The following is a 17,937-nucleotide window of genomic DNA, read 5'->3' on the forward strand; positions in this document are numbered from 1 at the left end:
ACTTTTATTCTGGCATCACTGAAGGGAAAGTATTTCTCTACAACTGAGCTTCATGTTCAAGCCACACTATCTGATTATCTTTTCCCTTAAGAAGCCTGTTATTTCTCATTAACAAAGTATCAGCACTTTTAAAGCGAAAAGGGAATTGAAAGGGATTTAAAAGCAAACAATGACAATGAAATAACAAAACACCACACTTTAATCCCAGCACTCGGGAGGCAGAGGCAGGCAAATCTCTGAGTTCAAGTGCAGCCTGGTCTACAGAGCGGATTTCCAGGATGGAGAAACTCTGCCTCAGGTGGGGGTGGGGGATCAACATAACCACCAAAAATACATGACCAAAAATAATGTAAGCATCTAAGGACCAAATGAAGAAGACAAAACAACAAGAATGTAAAGGTCAGTAATCCCAGAAACAGAAGGGAATGACAAGTTTGAGGCCAGCCACAAATAGTTAGAGACCCTATATCATATAAATAAAAACCAAACCATCTTAAAGATACACGTCATCCACTTTAAATATGCATTTAATAGTCATATAAGTTAAACATATCTGCAGTCATGTAACACAAACACATCAAATAGCTTACATATTCAACATAAAAACCAGAAATCAGCACGTGTGATAGTGTACTCCTGCAGACCTAGAATTCAAACAACACTCGGACAAGCTGATCTATCTAACTTCTGAGCCAATCTGGCCTACAAATCAAGTTCCAGGCCAGCCAGAGTTACATAGTGCAACCCTGTCTCAAAAAACAAAAAACAAAAGAAACAAACAAACAAAAACAAACCATCAGTCTTCAGGAAAGAGAACCTACAAACTTGATACTGAGGTGGCTTTCTGCACAACAAACACACAGACATCAGGTGAAGCTCAATGGTGAATTAAAGGTAGCTGAGCCAAGAAGACTTCTAAATACCGACAATAAAATTACACTCTTACTCTGTAGTAAAGCATATCATTTAACCCTCAGTACCAGGAACAGTGTCTGGTACTACACGTGCATTTGCTGAAATGGTATTTTAAAAACTATCCCAAACTGGGGACTAGAGAAATGGCTCAGGAGTTAAGAGCACTTTCTGCTCTTCCTGAATTCAGTTCCCAGCACCTGAGCTGGGCGGCTCACAGTCAAATTCAACTTCATGTCCAGGAGATCTGGCCTCTTCTGGCCTCCAAGGGTATCTGCACACACATGACACATACTCACACAGACATACACATAAATAAAACTGAAAACATAAATCTTAAAATAAAATTGTCCTAAGTCACTACAAAAGATACTTAATGAGGAAAACTGGCAAGTAACACAAACAACAAAACGTTCAAATAAGCAATGGAAGTACAGACCGGCCACCATGAGAATCTGTGCAAACGTTCCTCACTAAGATAACCACAGAATGTCCCTATGCCCCAGCTGTACCTCCTGACACATACCGAGGACTATAGGCACAGTGTAATTTACCGCTGTTCTACTCCTAAGAGCCAGGAAACTCAGGGTAGGTGCCCGTCAGTGGATGAATGCATAATGAAACACGGCATACATGCACAAGAGAATCTTATTCAGCTCTAAAGAAAAATGAAATTAGGCAATTTGCAGGAAAATGTATGGAACTGGAAAATAACATATTAAGTGAAGTAACCCATGCCCAGAAAGAAAACTACATATTCTCTCATATGTGGATTTTTTTTTTTTTCTTTTTTGGTTTTGCAAGACAGGGTCTCTCTGTGTAACAGGCCTGGCTGCCCCAGAACTCACTCTGTAGACTAGGCTGACCTTGAACTCAGAGACCACCTGCCTCTGCCTGCTGGGATCAGAGGCGTGTGCTACCACCGCCAGGCTTAGTTTCTAATTTTTTTTATCTGTAACTACATGAGAGTGAGAGACAGTAGACACCAGAAAAGTAGGATGGGGCCCATGAGAGGAAAGAGAAAAAAAAAAAACTTTTAGCAAAAAAATTACTCTACATTTAAATCACAGTAACTGTTACCTATGCTATATTAAAACTTAAAAAGTGTGATTATGTGATAAGCACCTAGCCATTTTGAGATTTTTAATCCCTGATTATGTTCTGTTAGGAACTGCTGCTTCAAATTTACTTACAGATGTTTCCTCTTCTGATTAGTAATGCTACTGAAATGTGGGTGTGTTTTTACACATTGATATACACTGAACTATTTCCATTTAGTTTCTTTTCTATTTTTGTCTGTTATCTTTCATTAGTTCTCATTATGTAAATTTAAATTTTCTAGTAAAGCAGCATCTTTGAAATAGTATACAGAGAAGCAAAACTTTATTAATAAACATGTACATATGACTAGAAAAAATGGCTTACTCAGTAAAGTGCCTGCCATGGAAGCATGAGGATCTGAGTTCAGATCTCCAGTACCCATACAGAAAGTTGGGTGTATGGGTTAAAGAGATGGCTTAGCAGTTAAGGGCACTGGCTGCTCTTCCAGAGGTCCACACAGTGGCTCACAACCATCTAGAATGAGATCTGATACCCTCTTCTGCCCTGCAGGCGTACATGCAGGTAAATAATAAAGAAAGAATAGAGTTGGGTGTGGTGGTGTGCCCATATCCCCAGTGCTGGGGAGACTACACAGAGACAGGTGTATCCCAAAGCTCAGTGACCAGGCAAATCAATGAGCTTCAGGTTCAGTGAGAGGCCCTGTCCCAAAAAAAAATAAAGGTGGACAGCAATCAAAGAATATACTCAAAGTCTACCTGTGCCATCAACAATCACACACCTACATGTACACCTGAACACATGCATGCACAGACCCAAGTTAACAAGTCTAATACCACACACACACACACACACACACACACACACACACACACACACACACACGATATTCAAATAAACACATGTGCAATGTGGGCAGCTTTACACCTCACAAACTAACAAAAGATTCAACAGTAACATTCATTACTGGGCAGTCAGTTGGAAAATGACTCAAACCACTAATGTTAGCATGGATGATGCGGTATTATTAGAAAACCATTTGGCAATCTCTTGTTTTTTAATGTGATTACTGCTGGATCCACTAACTACTCAAGAAATCTAATTCATAAAATACTCTCTAACATCGAGTATATCAGGAAAACTCTTGAGACAACCATCTACCAAGCAGGGTGCTGTATGTTCCTGAGTGGGATGCTGAAACTCACCACACCATCATGTCAGTTAGCAGAGAAGTATTCCTACTAAAAGCCTATTTTTTAAGTTTTGAAACAAGGATGGATATATCTCTTTCAAATACATCTGGGAAGATATACATAACAAACTGCCAGCAATACGTACATTTAATAAATACATATATTTAACTTTTTACCTGTAAATAAATTTCTTCAAATAATAAAAAATTAACTTCATAATTTAAAACAAACTTCAAAGTAAGAAAAGAAAGGCTTACCTCCGGCCTAACTTCATAATTTCTGCCCTTTACAAAACCAGAAATCACTTTAATTACACCAAGAGAAGCTTGGCCTAATTTATCTTGTTTAAAGAGTTTCTTTACTGCTTCACAACACATTTCAGATATCTGAAAAAGAAAATGTTTCAATAAGCAGTGTTGACATTTTGGATCAGGCAAGCCTGCTGTTGGGGGACTGTCCTGTGCATTATAAGATGTTAAAAGCCTCCATGGAGAACCACTCACTAAACTAATGCTCAAATCATTTTCTTAGAGACAGCGCACAATAAACTGATGCTAAGTTACTATGAACAGCTTATAAAGAATTTATAAGGATAAGACGAAGTACATAGTGTGTAATCTTCCCATAAGGACAAGAGCAAGACACTAGTTTTGGAGCAACCCACCAATTTGGACCCGTCGTTCATCAAAGGGACAATGAGTACAATGATGTTGTTGTGGAAGTTAAAATGGGGCAGGGCCACCAACAGCTCACACAGGCTCTTCACAGCCACCTCAGCCAGCCCTTTGTAGGCCTTCAAGGACACCACGTTGCTCTTCTTCAGCTTCCTTTGCTTCCAGTCTAATTAAAACACAAATGCAGTTACTTTAACCACTGGTCAGAGCTTAAACTGGTTAGCTTTTGGTCTACAGTAAACATGGATTCCCACGCTTTTACTAAGCTATAAAATATTTTCAAGGTCAGATCTGTATAGAACATCTGCATCTTCATGGTCTCAACAGAAGCTACAAGCTACATAAAGAGGAAACTGTAAAATATAGGATTTTGATCTTGGACCAAAAAAAAAAAAAAGAGAGAGAGAGAGAGAGAGAGAACATAAATCATCTTACTAATCTTTCAAATTAGTTACATGCTGTGAGTAATGGACCTGAGTTCAACCCCTGGAATCCACAGGATGGAAGGAGAGAACTGCTTCCCCCAAGTTGCCCTCTTGATACATTCCCACAGTACCATATGTTCACCCACATGTAGACCCACAAACAAACAAACATAGGTAAAAGAAAACAATTGTGAAATGGTAATTTGGGGTATCTTCTTTTTGTGGTTTTCAGTTTTTCAAAACAGAGTTTCTCTGTGTAACAGCCCTGGTTGTCCTGGAACTCACTCTGTAGACCAAGCGAGCCTCAAACTCACAGAGATCCACCTGCTTCTACCTCCCAAGTGCTGGAATTAAAGGTGTGCACCATCACCGCCCAAAGAAATGGTAATTTAAATATACATATAACTTAGTATTAAACTTAATTTCATTTTTAGTGGTTACATTATATTCTTTTATGTGTGTGCACGGTGCATGACTGTCTGCCCACATCCATATGAATGCCAAACTCAGAGGTCAAAACCAAGTGTCTTTTTCTATCATCCCTCACCTATTTTTTAATGTGTATGTGTGTGTCTGTGTGTGGGTACGGCACAGGTGAGCACAGGTGTCCACATGGTCTGGAAGAGGGCATTGGAATCATTGGAGCTGGACTTATAGGCAGTTGTGAGCAGCCTGACATGGGTCCTGGAAACCAAATTTAGGTCTCCTGAGCCATCTCTCCAGGCTCTCCACATTATTTATTGAGACAAGGTCTCTACTGCTCTGTCCTGGGGCTTGTCAATGGCCAAGTAAGAGCCTCCAGGATCAAATCCTAATATGTTCCAGGTGGCTGCCAAAGCATTAAAAAAAAATATCCAAGCCTCCCATCTCCACTTTATGTCCACTCTACCACTTCTCTACCCCACTTGGGCCAACAGGAGGCTCAGCAGTACTGTCTCAGTCAGTAACTAGGTGATCTTTGGCCCTAGTACCCAGGAAAGGAGTCCAGTGAGACCAACTATGCATCTAAGTTTCGTCTCCATTCACCACTCAATTCTCACTATGCCTCTCTTTTTTTGCAGGGTGTGCAAAGAGCTTATCATCCTAGCTAAGTTTTAAGCTTGCTTTTAAAGCATGAACACCTATTTCAAGATACAGCCTTTTGTCTGCAATTCTAAAAGAAAAAGATGATGAGGACAAAGAAGAATAAATCCCACCTGTTCATAAACTCAACAAACATATGGCTACTTATGAAGGACTACAGCATGCTGACCATAGCTCAGCTGTAATGTATTGCCTAGTGTGCATATGTTCCTGCATTCACTCCCCACTATCACAAAAGGAAAGACAAAGAACTACAGAAATAATAAGGCTAATATTAATAGTTGATAAAATATCTAAACACAGCTGGGTGTGGGTGGTACACGCCTTTAATCCCAGCACTCAAGAGGCAGAGGCAGGCAGATCTTTGTGAGTTCGAGCCCAGCCTGGTCTATACACTAAGTTCCAAGCCAGCCAGGGCTACATTAAGGAAACAAACAAACAAACAAAGCTGGGCAATGGTGGCACAACCTTTAATCCCAGTGCTTGGAAGGCAAAGGCAGGCAGATCTCTAAGTTCAAGTCCAGCCTGGTCTACAGAGTGAGTTCTAGGGCAGCCAGAGTTACAGAGAGAGAGAGAGATCCTGTGTGAAAAACCCAAATTAAAAAAGAAAAAAAAAAAAAGTTTATATACCTTTAACCATTTGTTCCAGATTTTCCAAATAAAACTTGTATTGGCTAACCAGGCCTTCTTCAAATTCTCTTAACTTCTGGGTTTCTTTACGAATCTGAAAAGATCAAAAATGAAAGCATTAACTTCAAAGGCTGGCGAAAAAAAAAAAAAATCAAGTGCCTTATACTTTGGGTGAGAGCAAGAACAAAGATTAAATAGCAACAATAACAGTCATTTTCAGATCTCTCATCCCCTCAAATTTTTGGTTTATTTTATCTAGCATCACCTTAGTAGATTTTTCTGCTTCAGTTAGGGGCCGGATTTTATACGAGGGAGTGATGTCCTTAAATAGCTCCATCAGCGAAATGATCACCAACTTCCGGACAGTGACAGCCACATCAGGGTCCTGTTCCATCAGCATGGAACGCAACTCTTTCAGTTTTTTAATCTGTTAAAGAAACGATTCGTAAGACTACAGAAATAGTGGCAAACATTTCAGAACAAAAGTCAACAGTCCTGCATCTGATGTCATAAGTGGAATTCACCTAATGACTCACAGAGCCCAGCTACATTAAACTCCAATGGACACATCACTAAAACTATAGGAAAATTATACTTTAGTTATGTAGGCAAGTACAAACTATTAAAAATAGGTTAGAATCCAGGTGTGATGGTACACATTTTAATCTCAGCACTCATTTGGAAGGCAATCTCCGGAACCCACTGAAAGAACGGACTTCTGAAAGCTGCTCATTGACTACTTCATGCACTGTGTGCAGCATACACACAGGTATACGAAAGTCAAAAAATGATAATAAAATAAAATCCTTTTATTCATTTATCTTTTGTTTGGTTGGGGGTGTTTTTGTTGTTGTTGTTGTCGTTGGTTTTTTTTTTTGGTTGTTTTTATTTTTCTTTCAAGACAGGGTTTCTATGTAGTCCTGTCTGTCCAGGAACTCACTCTGTAGATTAGCAATCAGGAGGCAGAGGCAGAGGCAGAGGCAGATGAATCTCTGAGTTCAAATCTGGTCTACATAGTGAGTTCCAGGACAGCCAGGGCTGTTACACATATAAACTCTGTCTCTAAAACAAAAACAAAGGAAAAAGGAAAAATGACAAAACAAACCCTGCCCCGTGCACAGCTGAACAGCACTAATTAGACTTTGATGGGTTATCAAAACAAACAACAACAGCCCGGCATGGTGGCGTAAGCTTTTAAGCCCAGCACTTTAGGAGCAGAGGCAGGCAGATCACCGAGTCTTGGTCCACACAGTCACTTCCGGCCAGCTGGAGTGACATATCGAGGCCCTGCTTCAAAAAAAATAAACCAAGATGCTGGGAGAGCGATTTGTTGGGGTGATTTGGGGAGAAGTAGAAAGGAGAAATGAGGAGTGAACATGATCGCAGTTTACCGTATACATTTGTGAGAGTCTCAAAAATAAAGAAAATGTATTCTTAAAAATTAAAATAAGAATATCTCTATGGTCCTATGGTGATTAAATAAAAGAATAGATATGAAAAATATTGGGGCTCAGTTGTTGGGAGCACTGGCTGATCTTCCAGAGGACCCAGTTCAATTCCCAGCACCCACATGGCAGTCCACAGCTGTCTGCAACCCCAGTTACAGGGAACCTAGCACCCTTACACAGACATGCAAGCAAAACACCAATGCACATAAAATAAAAATAAATTATTAAAAAAAAAAAGAAGAAAAATATACTAACTTCCCCTCTCTGATTCTGGTCCATATTACCTTTTTTAAACTAAAAAAGACAAGTACTACTCAAAGTTTGCCCACATGACATTTTTCTTCTAGACATGTAAATAATTGGGGCTAGAGAGATGGCAGGCAAAACACAAGACTGACAACCTGAGTTCAATCCCTGGAACCCTCGTGAAGATGAAAGGAGAGAACCCAGTCGACAAGGTTGTTCTCTGACACCCACATTACAGTGACACATCACTCCCCCCACAACAGTAAATAATGTTTAATGTAAATAATCTAATTTATCATTCAATAAATACTTGTCATACTCGGATGCTGAGAAAGTCAATACAACAAGAGTCCTATCATTTAATATGACATCACATTTATTCTCATTTAATCCTCACAACAAAGTGTTTAAATGCTGTCTTCTTGGGAAAAATGACTTAGCCCATCTGAAACAGCACTTACGGGAGCCAAGACTGAAGCTCAGATATCTTGAGTTTACACGTGATAAATATCGACCCTTTCACCACTATAACCAAGACCCAGTGGTGATTTTCTTGGGGACTCTGGCTCTACTTCAATCAAAGCATTTCCTTCCTTATTGTTCTCTCTTCTTCCTTCCTCTCGTATTTCCCTCCCTGCCTCCTTCTCTCCCTTTGCTTCTTTCTCTGTCTTGTTTTTTTTTAAGTCAGGATCTTACTCACAGGCTGACTTTGAAGTAGTAGCAATCTTCTTGCCTCAGCTTCCTGAGTGCTAAGGTTACAAGTGTACACCATCATGCCTTGCACTGTATTTCCTAATTACAAATATTCCTCAACTAATTCCACTGACTTTTATACAAAATGTTCCTTATTAAAAACTCCATATAGACCCGGGCAGTGGTGGCCCACACCTCAATCCCAGCACTTGAGAGTAGAGGCAGGCAGTTCTCTTTGAGTTCCGTGAGGCCAGTCTGGTCTACAGAGCAAGTTACAAGACAAGCTCCAAAGCTACAGAGAAACTCTGTCTTGAAAAACCATAACCAAAACAAAACAAAAAAACCCACAAACCTCTATAAAGATAGACATGATGGTACACATCTAATATCCCAAAACTCAGGAAACAGGCAGGAACACAAGTTTGAGGCCAGCCTGGGAAGACTGACACAGAAAGACAGACAGAGAGGTGTATGAGAGGCTGCATACACACATGTGCACATGCACAACACATACATCCTCCCTCCCTCCATTAACTGGTCTGGCAAATCTGCAGGAAGAGTCTTCTTCCCTAATACAGTAACTTTTTAGATACTTACCACCTTCAGAGGTGCCAAGATAAGTCTTGTATCTTTGCTTGTAAATGAGAAAAACAAATCTCAGATCTAAGTGGCTTTTCTAAGCTCATGAAGGAAATTGGACTGAGATGCAGGATGAAGCTAAGATTCCGTCTACTCTTTCTTTCAACTCCAGCCTGTTTTGTTTACTCTTCTCAGTTTTGTGCACACTTGTAAGAAGCTAGAGCTCTCTAACGTACTGTGGTTTACACATGATTAGTACCACTCACATTACTCTCTGGATCTGACAGTATAGCGGATGCCAAGGCTGCAATCTGTATTTTCTTTTCCTGCAGTTTCTTCTTTCTCTCAATTAAGTGTTCTTCTAATGTGAGCTCTTGCCTGGGGCTTTCAATAACCTCTGAAAGAAATTGGGTTTTCCTTCTTAAATATTCCTTTATTTACAGAGATCTAACAAATTCATACTTTTCACATAAAATAAGTATTAATGATGATAGTGAGAACCTATGTTTATTTGGTATGCTGTGCATCATCCTCTGGACAATCATGTAAAAGACATAACATCACTCTACTACCACACATGTACATGTCACTTTGTAGATGCAAAAACTAAAGAAAAGAAGTAGCTGGGCGGTGGTGGCGCACACCTTTAATCCCAGCACTCGGGAGGCAGAACCAGGCGGATCTCTGTGAGTTCGAGGCCAGCCTGGGCTACAGAGTGAGATCAGGACAGGTACCAAAACTACATAGAGAAACCCTGTCTCAAAAAAAAAAAAAAAAAAAAAAAAAAAAAAAAGGAAAGAAAAGAAGTAGCTTGGCTAACTTCAAATTCAAAACCTAACAGAAATGGATCCAAAGCCTAAGCTCAAACTCTTAAGGGATTCATAGGGAGCTGAGTGGTGGAGGCTTACACCTTTAGTCCGGTGCTTGGGAGACAGAGGCTGGCCTGGCAGATCTCTGTGAGTTTGAGGCCAGCCTGGTCTACAAAATGAGTTCTAGGACAGCCAGGGCTTTATTACACAGAGAAACCCGGTCTCAAAAGAGAGAGAGAGAGAAGAGAGAGAGAGAGAGAGAGAGAGAGAGAGAGAGAGAGATTCACAGGAAACCAGATAATAAACACACAAGAATAATCTGTGATTCTGTGATGAGCAATCCAATAAATGATTGAAAACCAGCTATATATAACAGTTGATCTATAATCTCACACACATTTTTAATGAGGTCTGTAAAATTTAACTAATAGTTTCAAATAACATTTATTTTCAGGTTAATTTTGATTAATTAGAACTCTTGTACTGGGCATGGTGCCTTACACCTGTTATTCCAACATCTGGCAGGCTGGGGCAGGAATGCCATGAGTTTGAGGCTATCCTGGGTTACACAGTAAGTTCCAGGTCAACCTGAGCATATGAGACCTCGAAAATAAAAAAATAAAAAAGCAAGAGTAGGGGACAGTGAGTAGAAGGAGTCTGCTGCCAAGCCTGTCCTCTGGTCTCCACACACACAATAAAAATATAATTTTAAAAACTTAAATGAGCAAAAAGTATCTTCAATGTTAAAAACTCACATTTCAGTATGTGAAAAAGAGATATACTAAGCACAATCGTCCTTTTAAAAAAAAAGATTGTACATTGCAAAATCAATTTTGCTATTTTTAAAAAGTAATCACTTTTATAAGTAGGCCCTTTTCTTATAATTAAAAGGACTCAAAACAATAACAATTAAAATTCTTCATGTTTGCCTCACCACTAAAAAATGTAATTGTTCACATTTTTTTCCATAAAAAAAGTGTATCAAGTTTCCCAGGGTGAGACTTTCAAATGTAGAAACTGACCTTTACAGGAGCAGTGCTCCATGATGCCCACTCCAAGTACACTTCCTACAATTAACACACTCACTGGACAAAAGACCACTTCCCAGTTAACTCTATCAACTACAAAGACATGTCTTGTTACCTTCCTCAACTTGCAGCTCTTCTTCATCCTCCTCTTCTTGCTGGATGTCCGTGACTATTGGACAGATTTACATGTTAAAGCTGTGGTAACACCAAGTGGTAAAACAAAGCAGAGAAGAAAGCAAGAGAGCTGTGGTTACCACAGATCCCAGGACAGGCAGTCCTGAGTGGGTGAGGGAGCACCAATAAAGTTCAGGAAGCCCGCAGAATTTAGTTTTTGCCTAGATAGATTTATAGCTTTACTCTAAATCACTATAACGTTGTCTTTGATTTCTGTTTTATTTCACAAACACATTTTCTCTCTTTTCCTTTCTCTACCTCTGCCCCATCCCCCTCTCTCTTTAAAGAGATAATCACCTAAACCTTGTAGCTCTTATTGCAGTCTCAATGCAACAGACACCCGAAAGAACTGTCCCCCTGGGACAATCACTAAGTCTGCTATGAGCTAATGGCAGCTACTCTTATTCTGTAGACATGAGTAAAAGCCAAACACTAAACTTTGAAAGAAAACAAAAACAAAAACAAAAAAACCCAAAAACGAGTTCCAGTAGTACAAACTAAGTGTAGCTAGTAGTCAGTCATTAGACTCACCTGGCTTCTCCCTAGTCTGTGGGATTATACCACTTTTATCCTTGATAGGAAGCAAATGAATCAACTCCTTCTCTGGTGCAGTTTGCAGAGTTCTTGGCATTTTTTCATATTTATCTATCACACTCTCATGCTTTCGTTTCTTGATATGAACTGGCTCACTGCAGAACAAAAATTCAATTTAAGTTTTAAAGGGTACTCTTCTAGTCACGTCTCTGTGATAGAGCAACCTGGGGAGGAAAGGGTCTATTTCAGCTTACAATTGTAGTCCCTTGTGAAGGGCAGGAACTCAAGGAAGAAACTGAAGCACAGCTATGGAGGAATACAGCTTACTGGCTTGTTCCTCCTAGCTTGTTCAGTTTTTCATACAACATCCAGGATCACATGCCAAGAAATGACACTGCCCACAATGGGCTGGCCCCTTCCACATCAAACATAAACCAAGAAAATGCCCCCACAGACTTACCTGTAAGCCAGTGGTTCTCAGCCTGTGGGTCCTGGCCTCTTTGGCAAAACTGTATCTCCAAAAATATTTACACTACAATTCATAACAGTAGCAAAATTACAGTTATGAAGTAGCAACCAAAGTAATTTTATGGTTGGGGGTCACTAATAGGTTTTCTGTCCCCCAATAATATGTTTCTTTGCTGACACAGTATGCCAGATCAAGCTGAATTGAAAAAATATAACAAGTTTATTTGAGCAAAGCAACTAACTCCTGAGCAGGTTCTCCAGTCCCAGAGATCCAGGCGGAGAAGCCACCCCCTCACAAACTAAAGGAGGGGCATTATATAGGTTGTAGGCGAGGGTTGATGACATGTCCGCCACAAACTGGGTTTGTGCCCAATTATGGTCAAAGAGCTGACCGCTTTAGGTGGGGACTTGGACAGCTGGCAACTTCAGAGGAGGAAGCTGCAGTAGCCACCAAGAAGGCAGAACTGGGCTTTTGGGTGCCCTTTGTTCAGAGACTCTGAACTGGTGGGGTTCGGAGAGATGGGCATGGGGCTTTCCAGATCTAGAAGGAGGGAGCTGGAGGTTCCAATCGAACAAACCACAACATGAGGAACTGTATTAAAGGGTCCTGGCATTAGAAAGGTTGAGAATCACTGTTATAAGTCAATCTGATGGAACATGTTCTCAAGTGAAGGTCCTTCTTCTCAGATTACTCTAGCTTGTCAAGCTGACACCACCCCCCAACTCCCACCCCACCCCCGGGCAAAACAAAAAACAAAAAAACCTAACCAGCACACGTACTTAAAGGCATATCATTCCGAAAATCTACTGTAAACCAGGCAAGACAATATATGCCTATAACCCCAGAATTCTGAAGGCTGAGGCAGGAGGATCATCAGTAATAGTCCATCTTAGGCTACATAGTGAGAACATTAGTCTAGTACATATAGGGCTACTGTGGAATACTACTTTAAGATGTGATATATTGTAGAATACTATTTTAAGATGTTTATACTGTGGAATATTTGTTTAATGATGCAACGATGTGTTGCATTCGTTTAACTCTGTGAAGCTGTGTTACTTTGCTTGTCTAAAACACCTGATTGGTCTAATAAAGAGCGAACAGCCAATAGCTGGACAGAAGAAAGGATAGGCAGGGCTGGCAGGCACAGAGACTAAATAGGAGGAGAAATCTGGGGAGAAAAAGATCAGGGAATGAGAAAAGGAGAGGAGGACTCTGGGGGCCAGCCACCCAGCTACACAGCAAGACACAGAGTAAGAAGTAAAGAAAGATATACAGTAAGTCCAGAGACAAAAGGTAAACAGGACAATTTAAGTTAGGAAAAGCTGGCTAGAAATAAGCCAAGCTAAGGCCAGGCATTGCATTCATAAGTAAGAAAAAGTCTCTGTGGGTGATTATTTGGGAGCTGGGTGGCAGCCCCCACAACTAACTACACAGGCTCTGGGTCTGATGCTCAGAACCACATCTGTGACATATACAGATGTGAACAGTTATAATCCAGATAAAATATTACCTAGAAGAAAGATCTCTTGTGAGAAAAGATGCTTTTTGTCCTAAATCTTTCATCAGCTGTAAGTCATCCTCATCCATCATATCTAAAGGAAGGGCTTCTTCCTCCTCCTCCTCTTCCCTCTCCATCCTTTTAACTGTTCCACCAAAAAAGAAAAAAAAAAGTATTAAAATTCTGCATTTTTCCATCTTACCTCCCCTCCTTCCAGTACTCCCAGTGAAAGCACTACTGTCATGCTGGGTTGTAATTCTTTTCCATGTGGAGACAATCCAGCAAAGGGCTGGCATCTTAGTATCTCTGATGCCTGAATCCTAAAAATTAATGTTTCCCTATATTCTGAACTGTGTCTCGGGGCATCTGAGAACCAATGGCTGAGTTCACCAGCACCTTCTCATCTCCAGTGACGTTTGCTTCACTTCAACTGCCCTCTCCAAAGGTCCCAAGCCTTGATGCTCACTCTCTGACCACAACCCCTGTCCTTCCAGTATCATTTGGTTATTTCCAACGTACTGTTTTACTGTGTATGCAGAACTTTATTTCTTCAACCACTTGCTGTCCTGTACACTAGTGTGTTCCACTTTTATTCCCTTGCTTAGACTGCGTGGTAACACCTCAACCATTCTAACTCTCCGTGAATGGGAAGGTGAAGGCCCTGACATGCAGCCCAAAATCTATTTACATAGCTACTCTGAATGTCTCCCAAGTACGACACTTTCAGATCCGCTGTCTGACCAACTAAAAGCAGAAGCTAGCTTTCTCACAGTGAAGTGTTTCTCACCTGGGAATGTTTTCTCATACTGACTGTGGTAACGCATAAAGGAACTCTATCCTTACCTAGGCCTATGAAGATCTGAACACAGGATGAACGGTTACTAGAAAGTAAGTCACTTCTGCGGAGAATATTTCAGAAGAACTCGGGTAAGTGAATGCTCTAATTACCTGGTCGTTTGCTCTTTGGGTCCTCCAATGGGATGGGTTTTTTAGACACAGCATCTTTTACAGCTTGCCTTAGTTTCCTCTGCTCCTTTCGGTACTTCTTGATAGTACTTTGTTGTTTAAACTGCTTATTTTTCAGTTTGTTTTCAAGTTTCACTTTACTGGTTTTGATTAGCTTGCGAAAGCTCGGGACCTGCTTTTTATTTCTTCTCTAGAAAACAACAGAAGCAGTACTGCAGTTGAGAAATTTATCTTTTAAATCAGGTTCAGGAAAACAATTTACACATTAAATTAGACCAATTTCACAACCATGGATCCTGTGCAAGAACTAAAATCAACATATGGCAGTAACTAATCCTACAGAATGGCACCAGAACATCAGTTACTCGTCACTGGATTCTCCCATGATCTGAATCCAGTCTCTCAACTGTGTAAGATCTGAAAAGAAAAATGTTATGACTCTCTTATCTTGAAGTAAATGGTTACTCAAGGGTAGCTAAACACCATCAAATCAAAGGGAAATGATGGCTACCTTCAACAATAACAACTGACATTCACTTGGTGTTTTATTTACAAAACACTCAAACTTCCCAATACCCTATATAATGATCCTCACATAAGAGATGAAGAAGTGAAGTTTACAGAAGTCATGCAACTTGGAGAAGAAGATCCCCGACCTAAGGAGGGTAAAACTGAATTAGGCCGCCCTTTGGATGCCAACTCTCTTGCTGGTAACTGCTTTATAATCCAAATCCCAAAACTACTTCTAAATGTCCCTCTCCATCTAGGAAAATCACCAGCCTTCCCATCTCCTTAAACTTAAAGGGGAAACGGGTCCTCTCCGGGTCCGGTGACTCATAAAGTAGGTTAATGAAGTGTGACTTGCTTCTCATGTGTAGAAAAGGGTTCGAGAGAGCATCTGGAAAAACTCTTCAGCCTGACATCCCTCAGAGGCAGGGCCCATTGCTGGCCTCACACACACCTGCTCCCCGAGTCCGTGCACAGCGGGCGAGGAAGCAAAACTCCAGTAAGGAGCCAAAGCAGATGGTGCACAGAGCCGCCAGGAGCCCCAGCACAGGCCACCGCCCCCTATACCAGAGTGAAAATCTACGGGAAAGACAAGCTAGGCGGAGACTGTCAACCCGAGTAACCCTGTCCCCGGGGCCGGGGTCCCGAGGGCACTTACCGCCTTCATCCTTAGGCCTGCAAGGAGCACCACAGACAAGATCAACGGGACAGGGGGAGTCGCGGGAGCCGGGAGAAGTAACACACGTGCCCAAAGCGCAACCTTGCTCCAACAGGAAGCCGCTTCCAGCCCCAGACCTTCCTGCCACCGGAAATGGGAGGCGGGACTTCCGTCTTCGGGCGGGGCGCGCGCGCCCCCTGGCGGCTCCGGGGTTGCGCTCAGGCGCTCGCAGGCGGACCCGGGTGAGACTCGCTGCTGAGGCGGGGTGCGGGTGGCCGCGGCGAGCGGCTGGCCCAACTCGGGGACGAGTTCCGGCCCGGGTTCCTCTGAAGTCCTGGGGAAGAGAGAAGGCGAAGGCTTGGCCTTTTCAGTTGCTTGCATCCCGTGGCTCATTCTGTTGCGGGTGTTCGCCTTCCCGGTCTTCTGGAGGGCGGAGAGCAGCCTCTTTAGCAGAAGCTGGCCCCGCCACAGGCAGGGGGTTTTGTTCCAAAAGAAGAATGATTTCTCTCCGCTTCTTAGTTTAGGTGGCGGCGCACGCCTTTAATCCTAGCACTCTGGAGGAGGCAGAGTAGGTGGATCTCTGTGAGTGCAAGGGGTCTGTCGACACAGTGTAGACCTGTCTAAAGAAAAACGCTATAGTTTTACTGTGGAATCGTTTTTGCTTTGGGTTTAACCATTGTATGAGAAAGTACTCTATTAGTGAGACTTGCAGAATTAGGATTCTCTTAACCTTTTGATAAAGATACCGTTGTCTGTTGAGTAATTATGACCAAATCGTTAATTCTTACTGGAAGATACAGGCATTGCAAGAATATGTTTTTCAAGAACTTGTCTCCCAAAGACTGCCCTGCTTTAAAAAAAAAAAAAAAAAAAAAAAAAAAAAAAAAAAAAAAAAAGCCGGGCGGTTAATTCCAGCACTCAGGAGGCAGAGGCAGGAGGATTTCTGTGAGTTAAAGGCCAGCCTGATCAGAGCGAGATCCAGGACAGGCACTAAAACTACAGAGAAACCCTGTCTCGAAAAATACCAAAAAAGAAAAGAGAAGAAAAAAAGAAAGAAAAGCAATGGAAAAAAGAATGAAAAGAAAAACTCTAGGAGGGAGGGGGAGCGAGAGAAGAGGAGGGAGGGGGAACTAAGGTCGGTAAGAAATATGAAAAAATAGCTGGGCGGTGGTGGTGCACGCCTTTAATCCCAGCACTCGGGAGGCAGAGGCAAGCGGATCTCTGTGAGTTCGAGGCCAGCCTGGTCTACAGAGCGAGCTCTAGGAAAGGCACAAAGCTACACAGCTACAAAGCTACCCTGTCTCGGGAAACAACAACAACAACAAAAAAAAGGCAAAAAGAAAATAAATGTGAAAAAAATTTAAATGAAAAAAAAAAGAAAAACACATAAAGCTGAACTTAAGGCTATTAAGGGTTGGGGGTGGGGGGAGATGTCATTTAACTACTCCCCAACTCAATACGCTCCTGTCTCAGTCTCCCAAGTACTGACTACAGAGTAGAGCCACTGTGCTCGGGCTAAAGCATATCGTTCTTGACCATAACCCTGACACAGTTGGCCTCACAGCCCTGAGCTAGTGAGATAAGCCAGAAGAGGCCCAGAGGACACTGAGGTCATGAAGTGGCCTTCTTACAGAGCCTGAGAAGAAACTAGTCCTTTCTGCTTTCCACCTCCCTTCTAACTCTCTCCTTGTTCCCGCTCTCCCTCCACACCCTGTCTCGGCAACAGCAGAGCCTGTCCCACTGTTAGATTACTTCATCACACAAATTGAAAACATAAGGCTGTGATCTTACCAAGTGCCTGAATTCCTCCCAGAACATAAGTTACTCCCCCTTCTTCGCTTTGCCTTCTAGTTATTCCAAGGATGAGGCATCCCCATTCCTAGTCCAAACTAACTCCATGTTTCTTACTCTTCTCTCAACTGTCTTCCCCTCTGCCTTTCCCTAATACTTCCTTTCCTGTTAGCCTATTTCACATAGAGCTCTTCACTATCTTTTTTCTAATGATGTTTTCTCCTTTTAATTACTGTTTTGTCTTTCTCCTTCCAGGAAAATTGTCATCCCGTGTCTCCACTTCCTCTTCTCTGTTATCGTAACCAACTCTGTGCTAGCTTTTTAAATTTTACTTTAGATTATTTTAATTTATATGTATGAGCATTTTGCCTGCATGTATGTATATACACCACATACCTGGTACAGAAGAGGGTGTCAAAAAAATCTCTTAGAACTGGGGTTGTGGGTGGTTGTGAGCAACCAAGCGGGATGTGGGGAAGGAACCCTGGCCCTTTGCAAAAGCAACAAGTACTCCAGACCATTGAGCTCTTTCTCCAGCCCCCGACCCTCAGGGTAGCT

General features: G+C 41.7%; 1 protein-coding gene across 1 annotated transcript in view; it reads right to left on the bottom strand.

Moving 5' to 3' along the window:
- Positions 1 to 16,096, bottom strand: part of Noc3l (NOC3 like DNA replication regulator) — a 37,422-nt gene extending 21,326 nt beyond the window's left edge. Inside the window, exons 1-10 of the mRNA XM_028882912.2 lie at positions 15,589 to 16,096; positions 14,406 to 14,613; positions 13,470 to 13,602; positions 11,485 to 11,642; positions 10,895 to 10,948; positions 9,209 to 9,339; positions 6,242 to 6,403; positions 5,977 to 6,070; positions 3,829 to 4,004; positions 3,422 to 3,550 (exon numbers count right to left, since the gene is read on the bottom strand). Of these exons, the coding sequence (XP_028738745.1) occupies positions 3,422 to 3,550; positions 3,829 to 4,004; positions 5,977 to 6,070; positions 6,242 to 6,403; positions 9,209 to 9,339; positions 10,895 to 10,948; positions 11,485 to 11,642; positions 13,470 to 13,602; positions 14,406 to 14,613; positions 15,589 to 15,981 (1,638 nt within the window). The 5' untranslated portion in view covers positions 15,982 to 16,096. The remainder of the gene's footprint in view (positions 1 to 3,421; positions 3,551 to 3,828; positions 4,005 to 5,976; positions 6,071 to 6,241; positions 6,404 to 9,208; positions 9,340 to 10,894; positions 10,949 to 11,484; positions 11,643 to 13,469; positions 13,603 to 14,405; positions 14,614 to 15,588) is intronic.
- Between the last annotated feature and the right edge of the window lie 1,841 nt (positions 16,097 to 17,937).

The sequence above is a fragment of the Peromyscus leucopus genome, chromosome 1 (assembly GCF_004664715.2).
Source record: "Peromyscus leucopus breed LL Stock chromosome 1, UCI_PerLeu_2.1, whole genome shotgun sequence".
Classification (NCBI taxonomy): Eukaryota; Metazoa; Chordata; class Mammalia; order Rodentia; family Cricetidae; genus Peromyscus; species Peromyscus leucopus.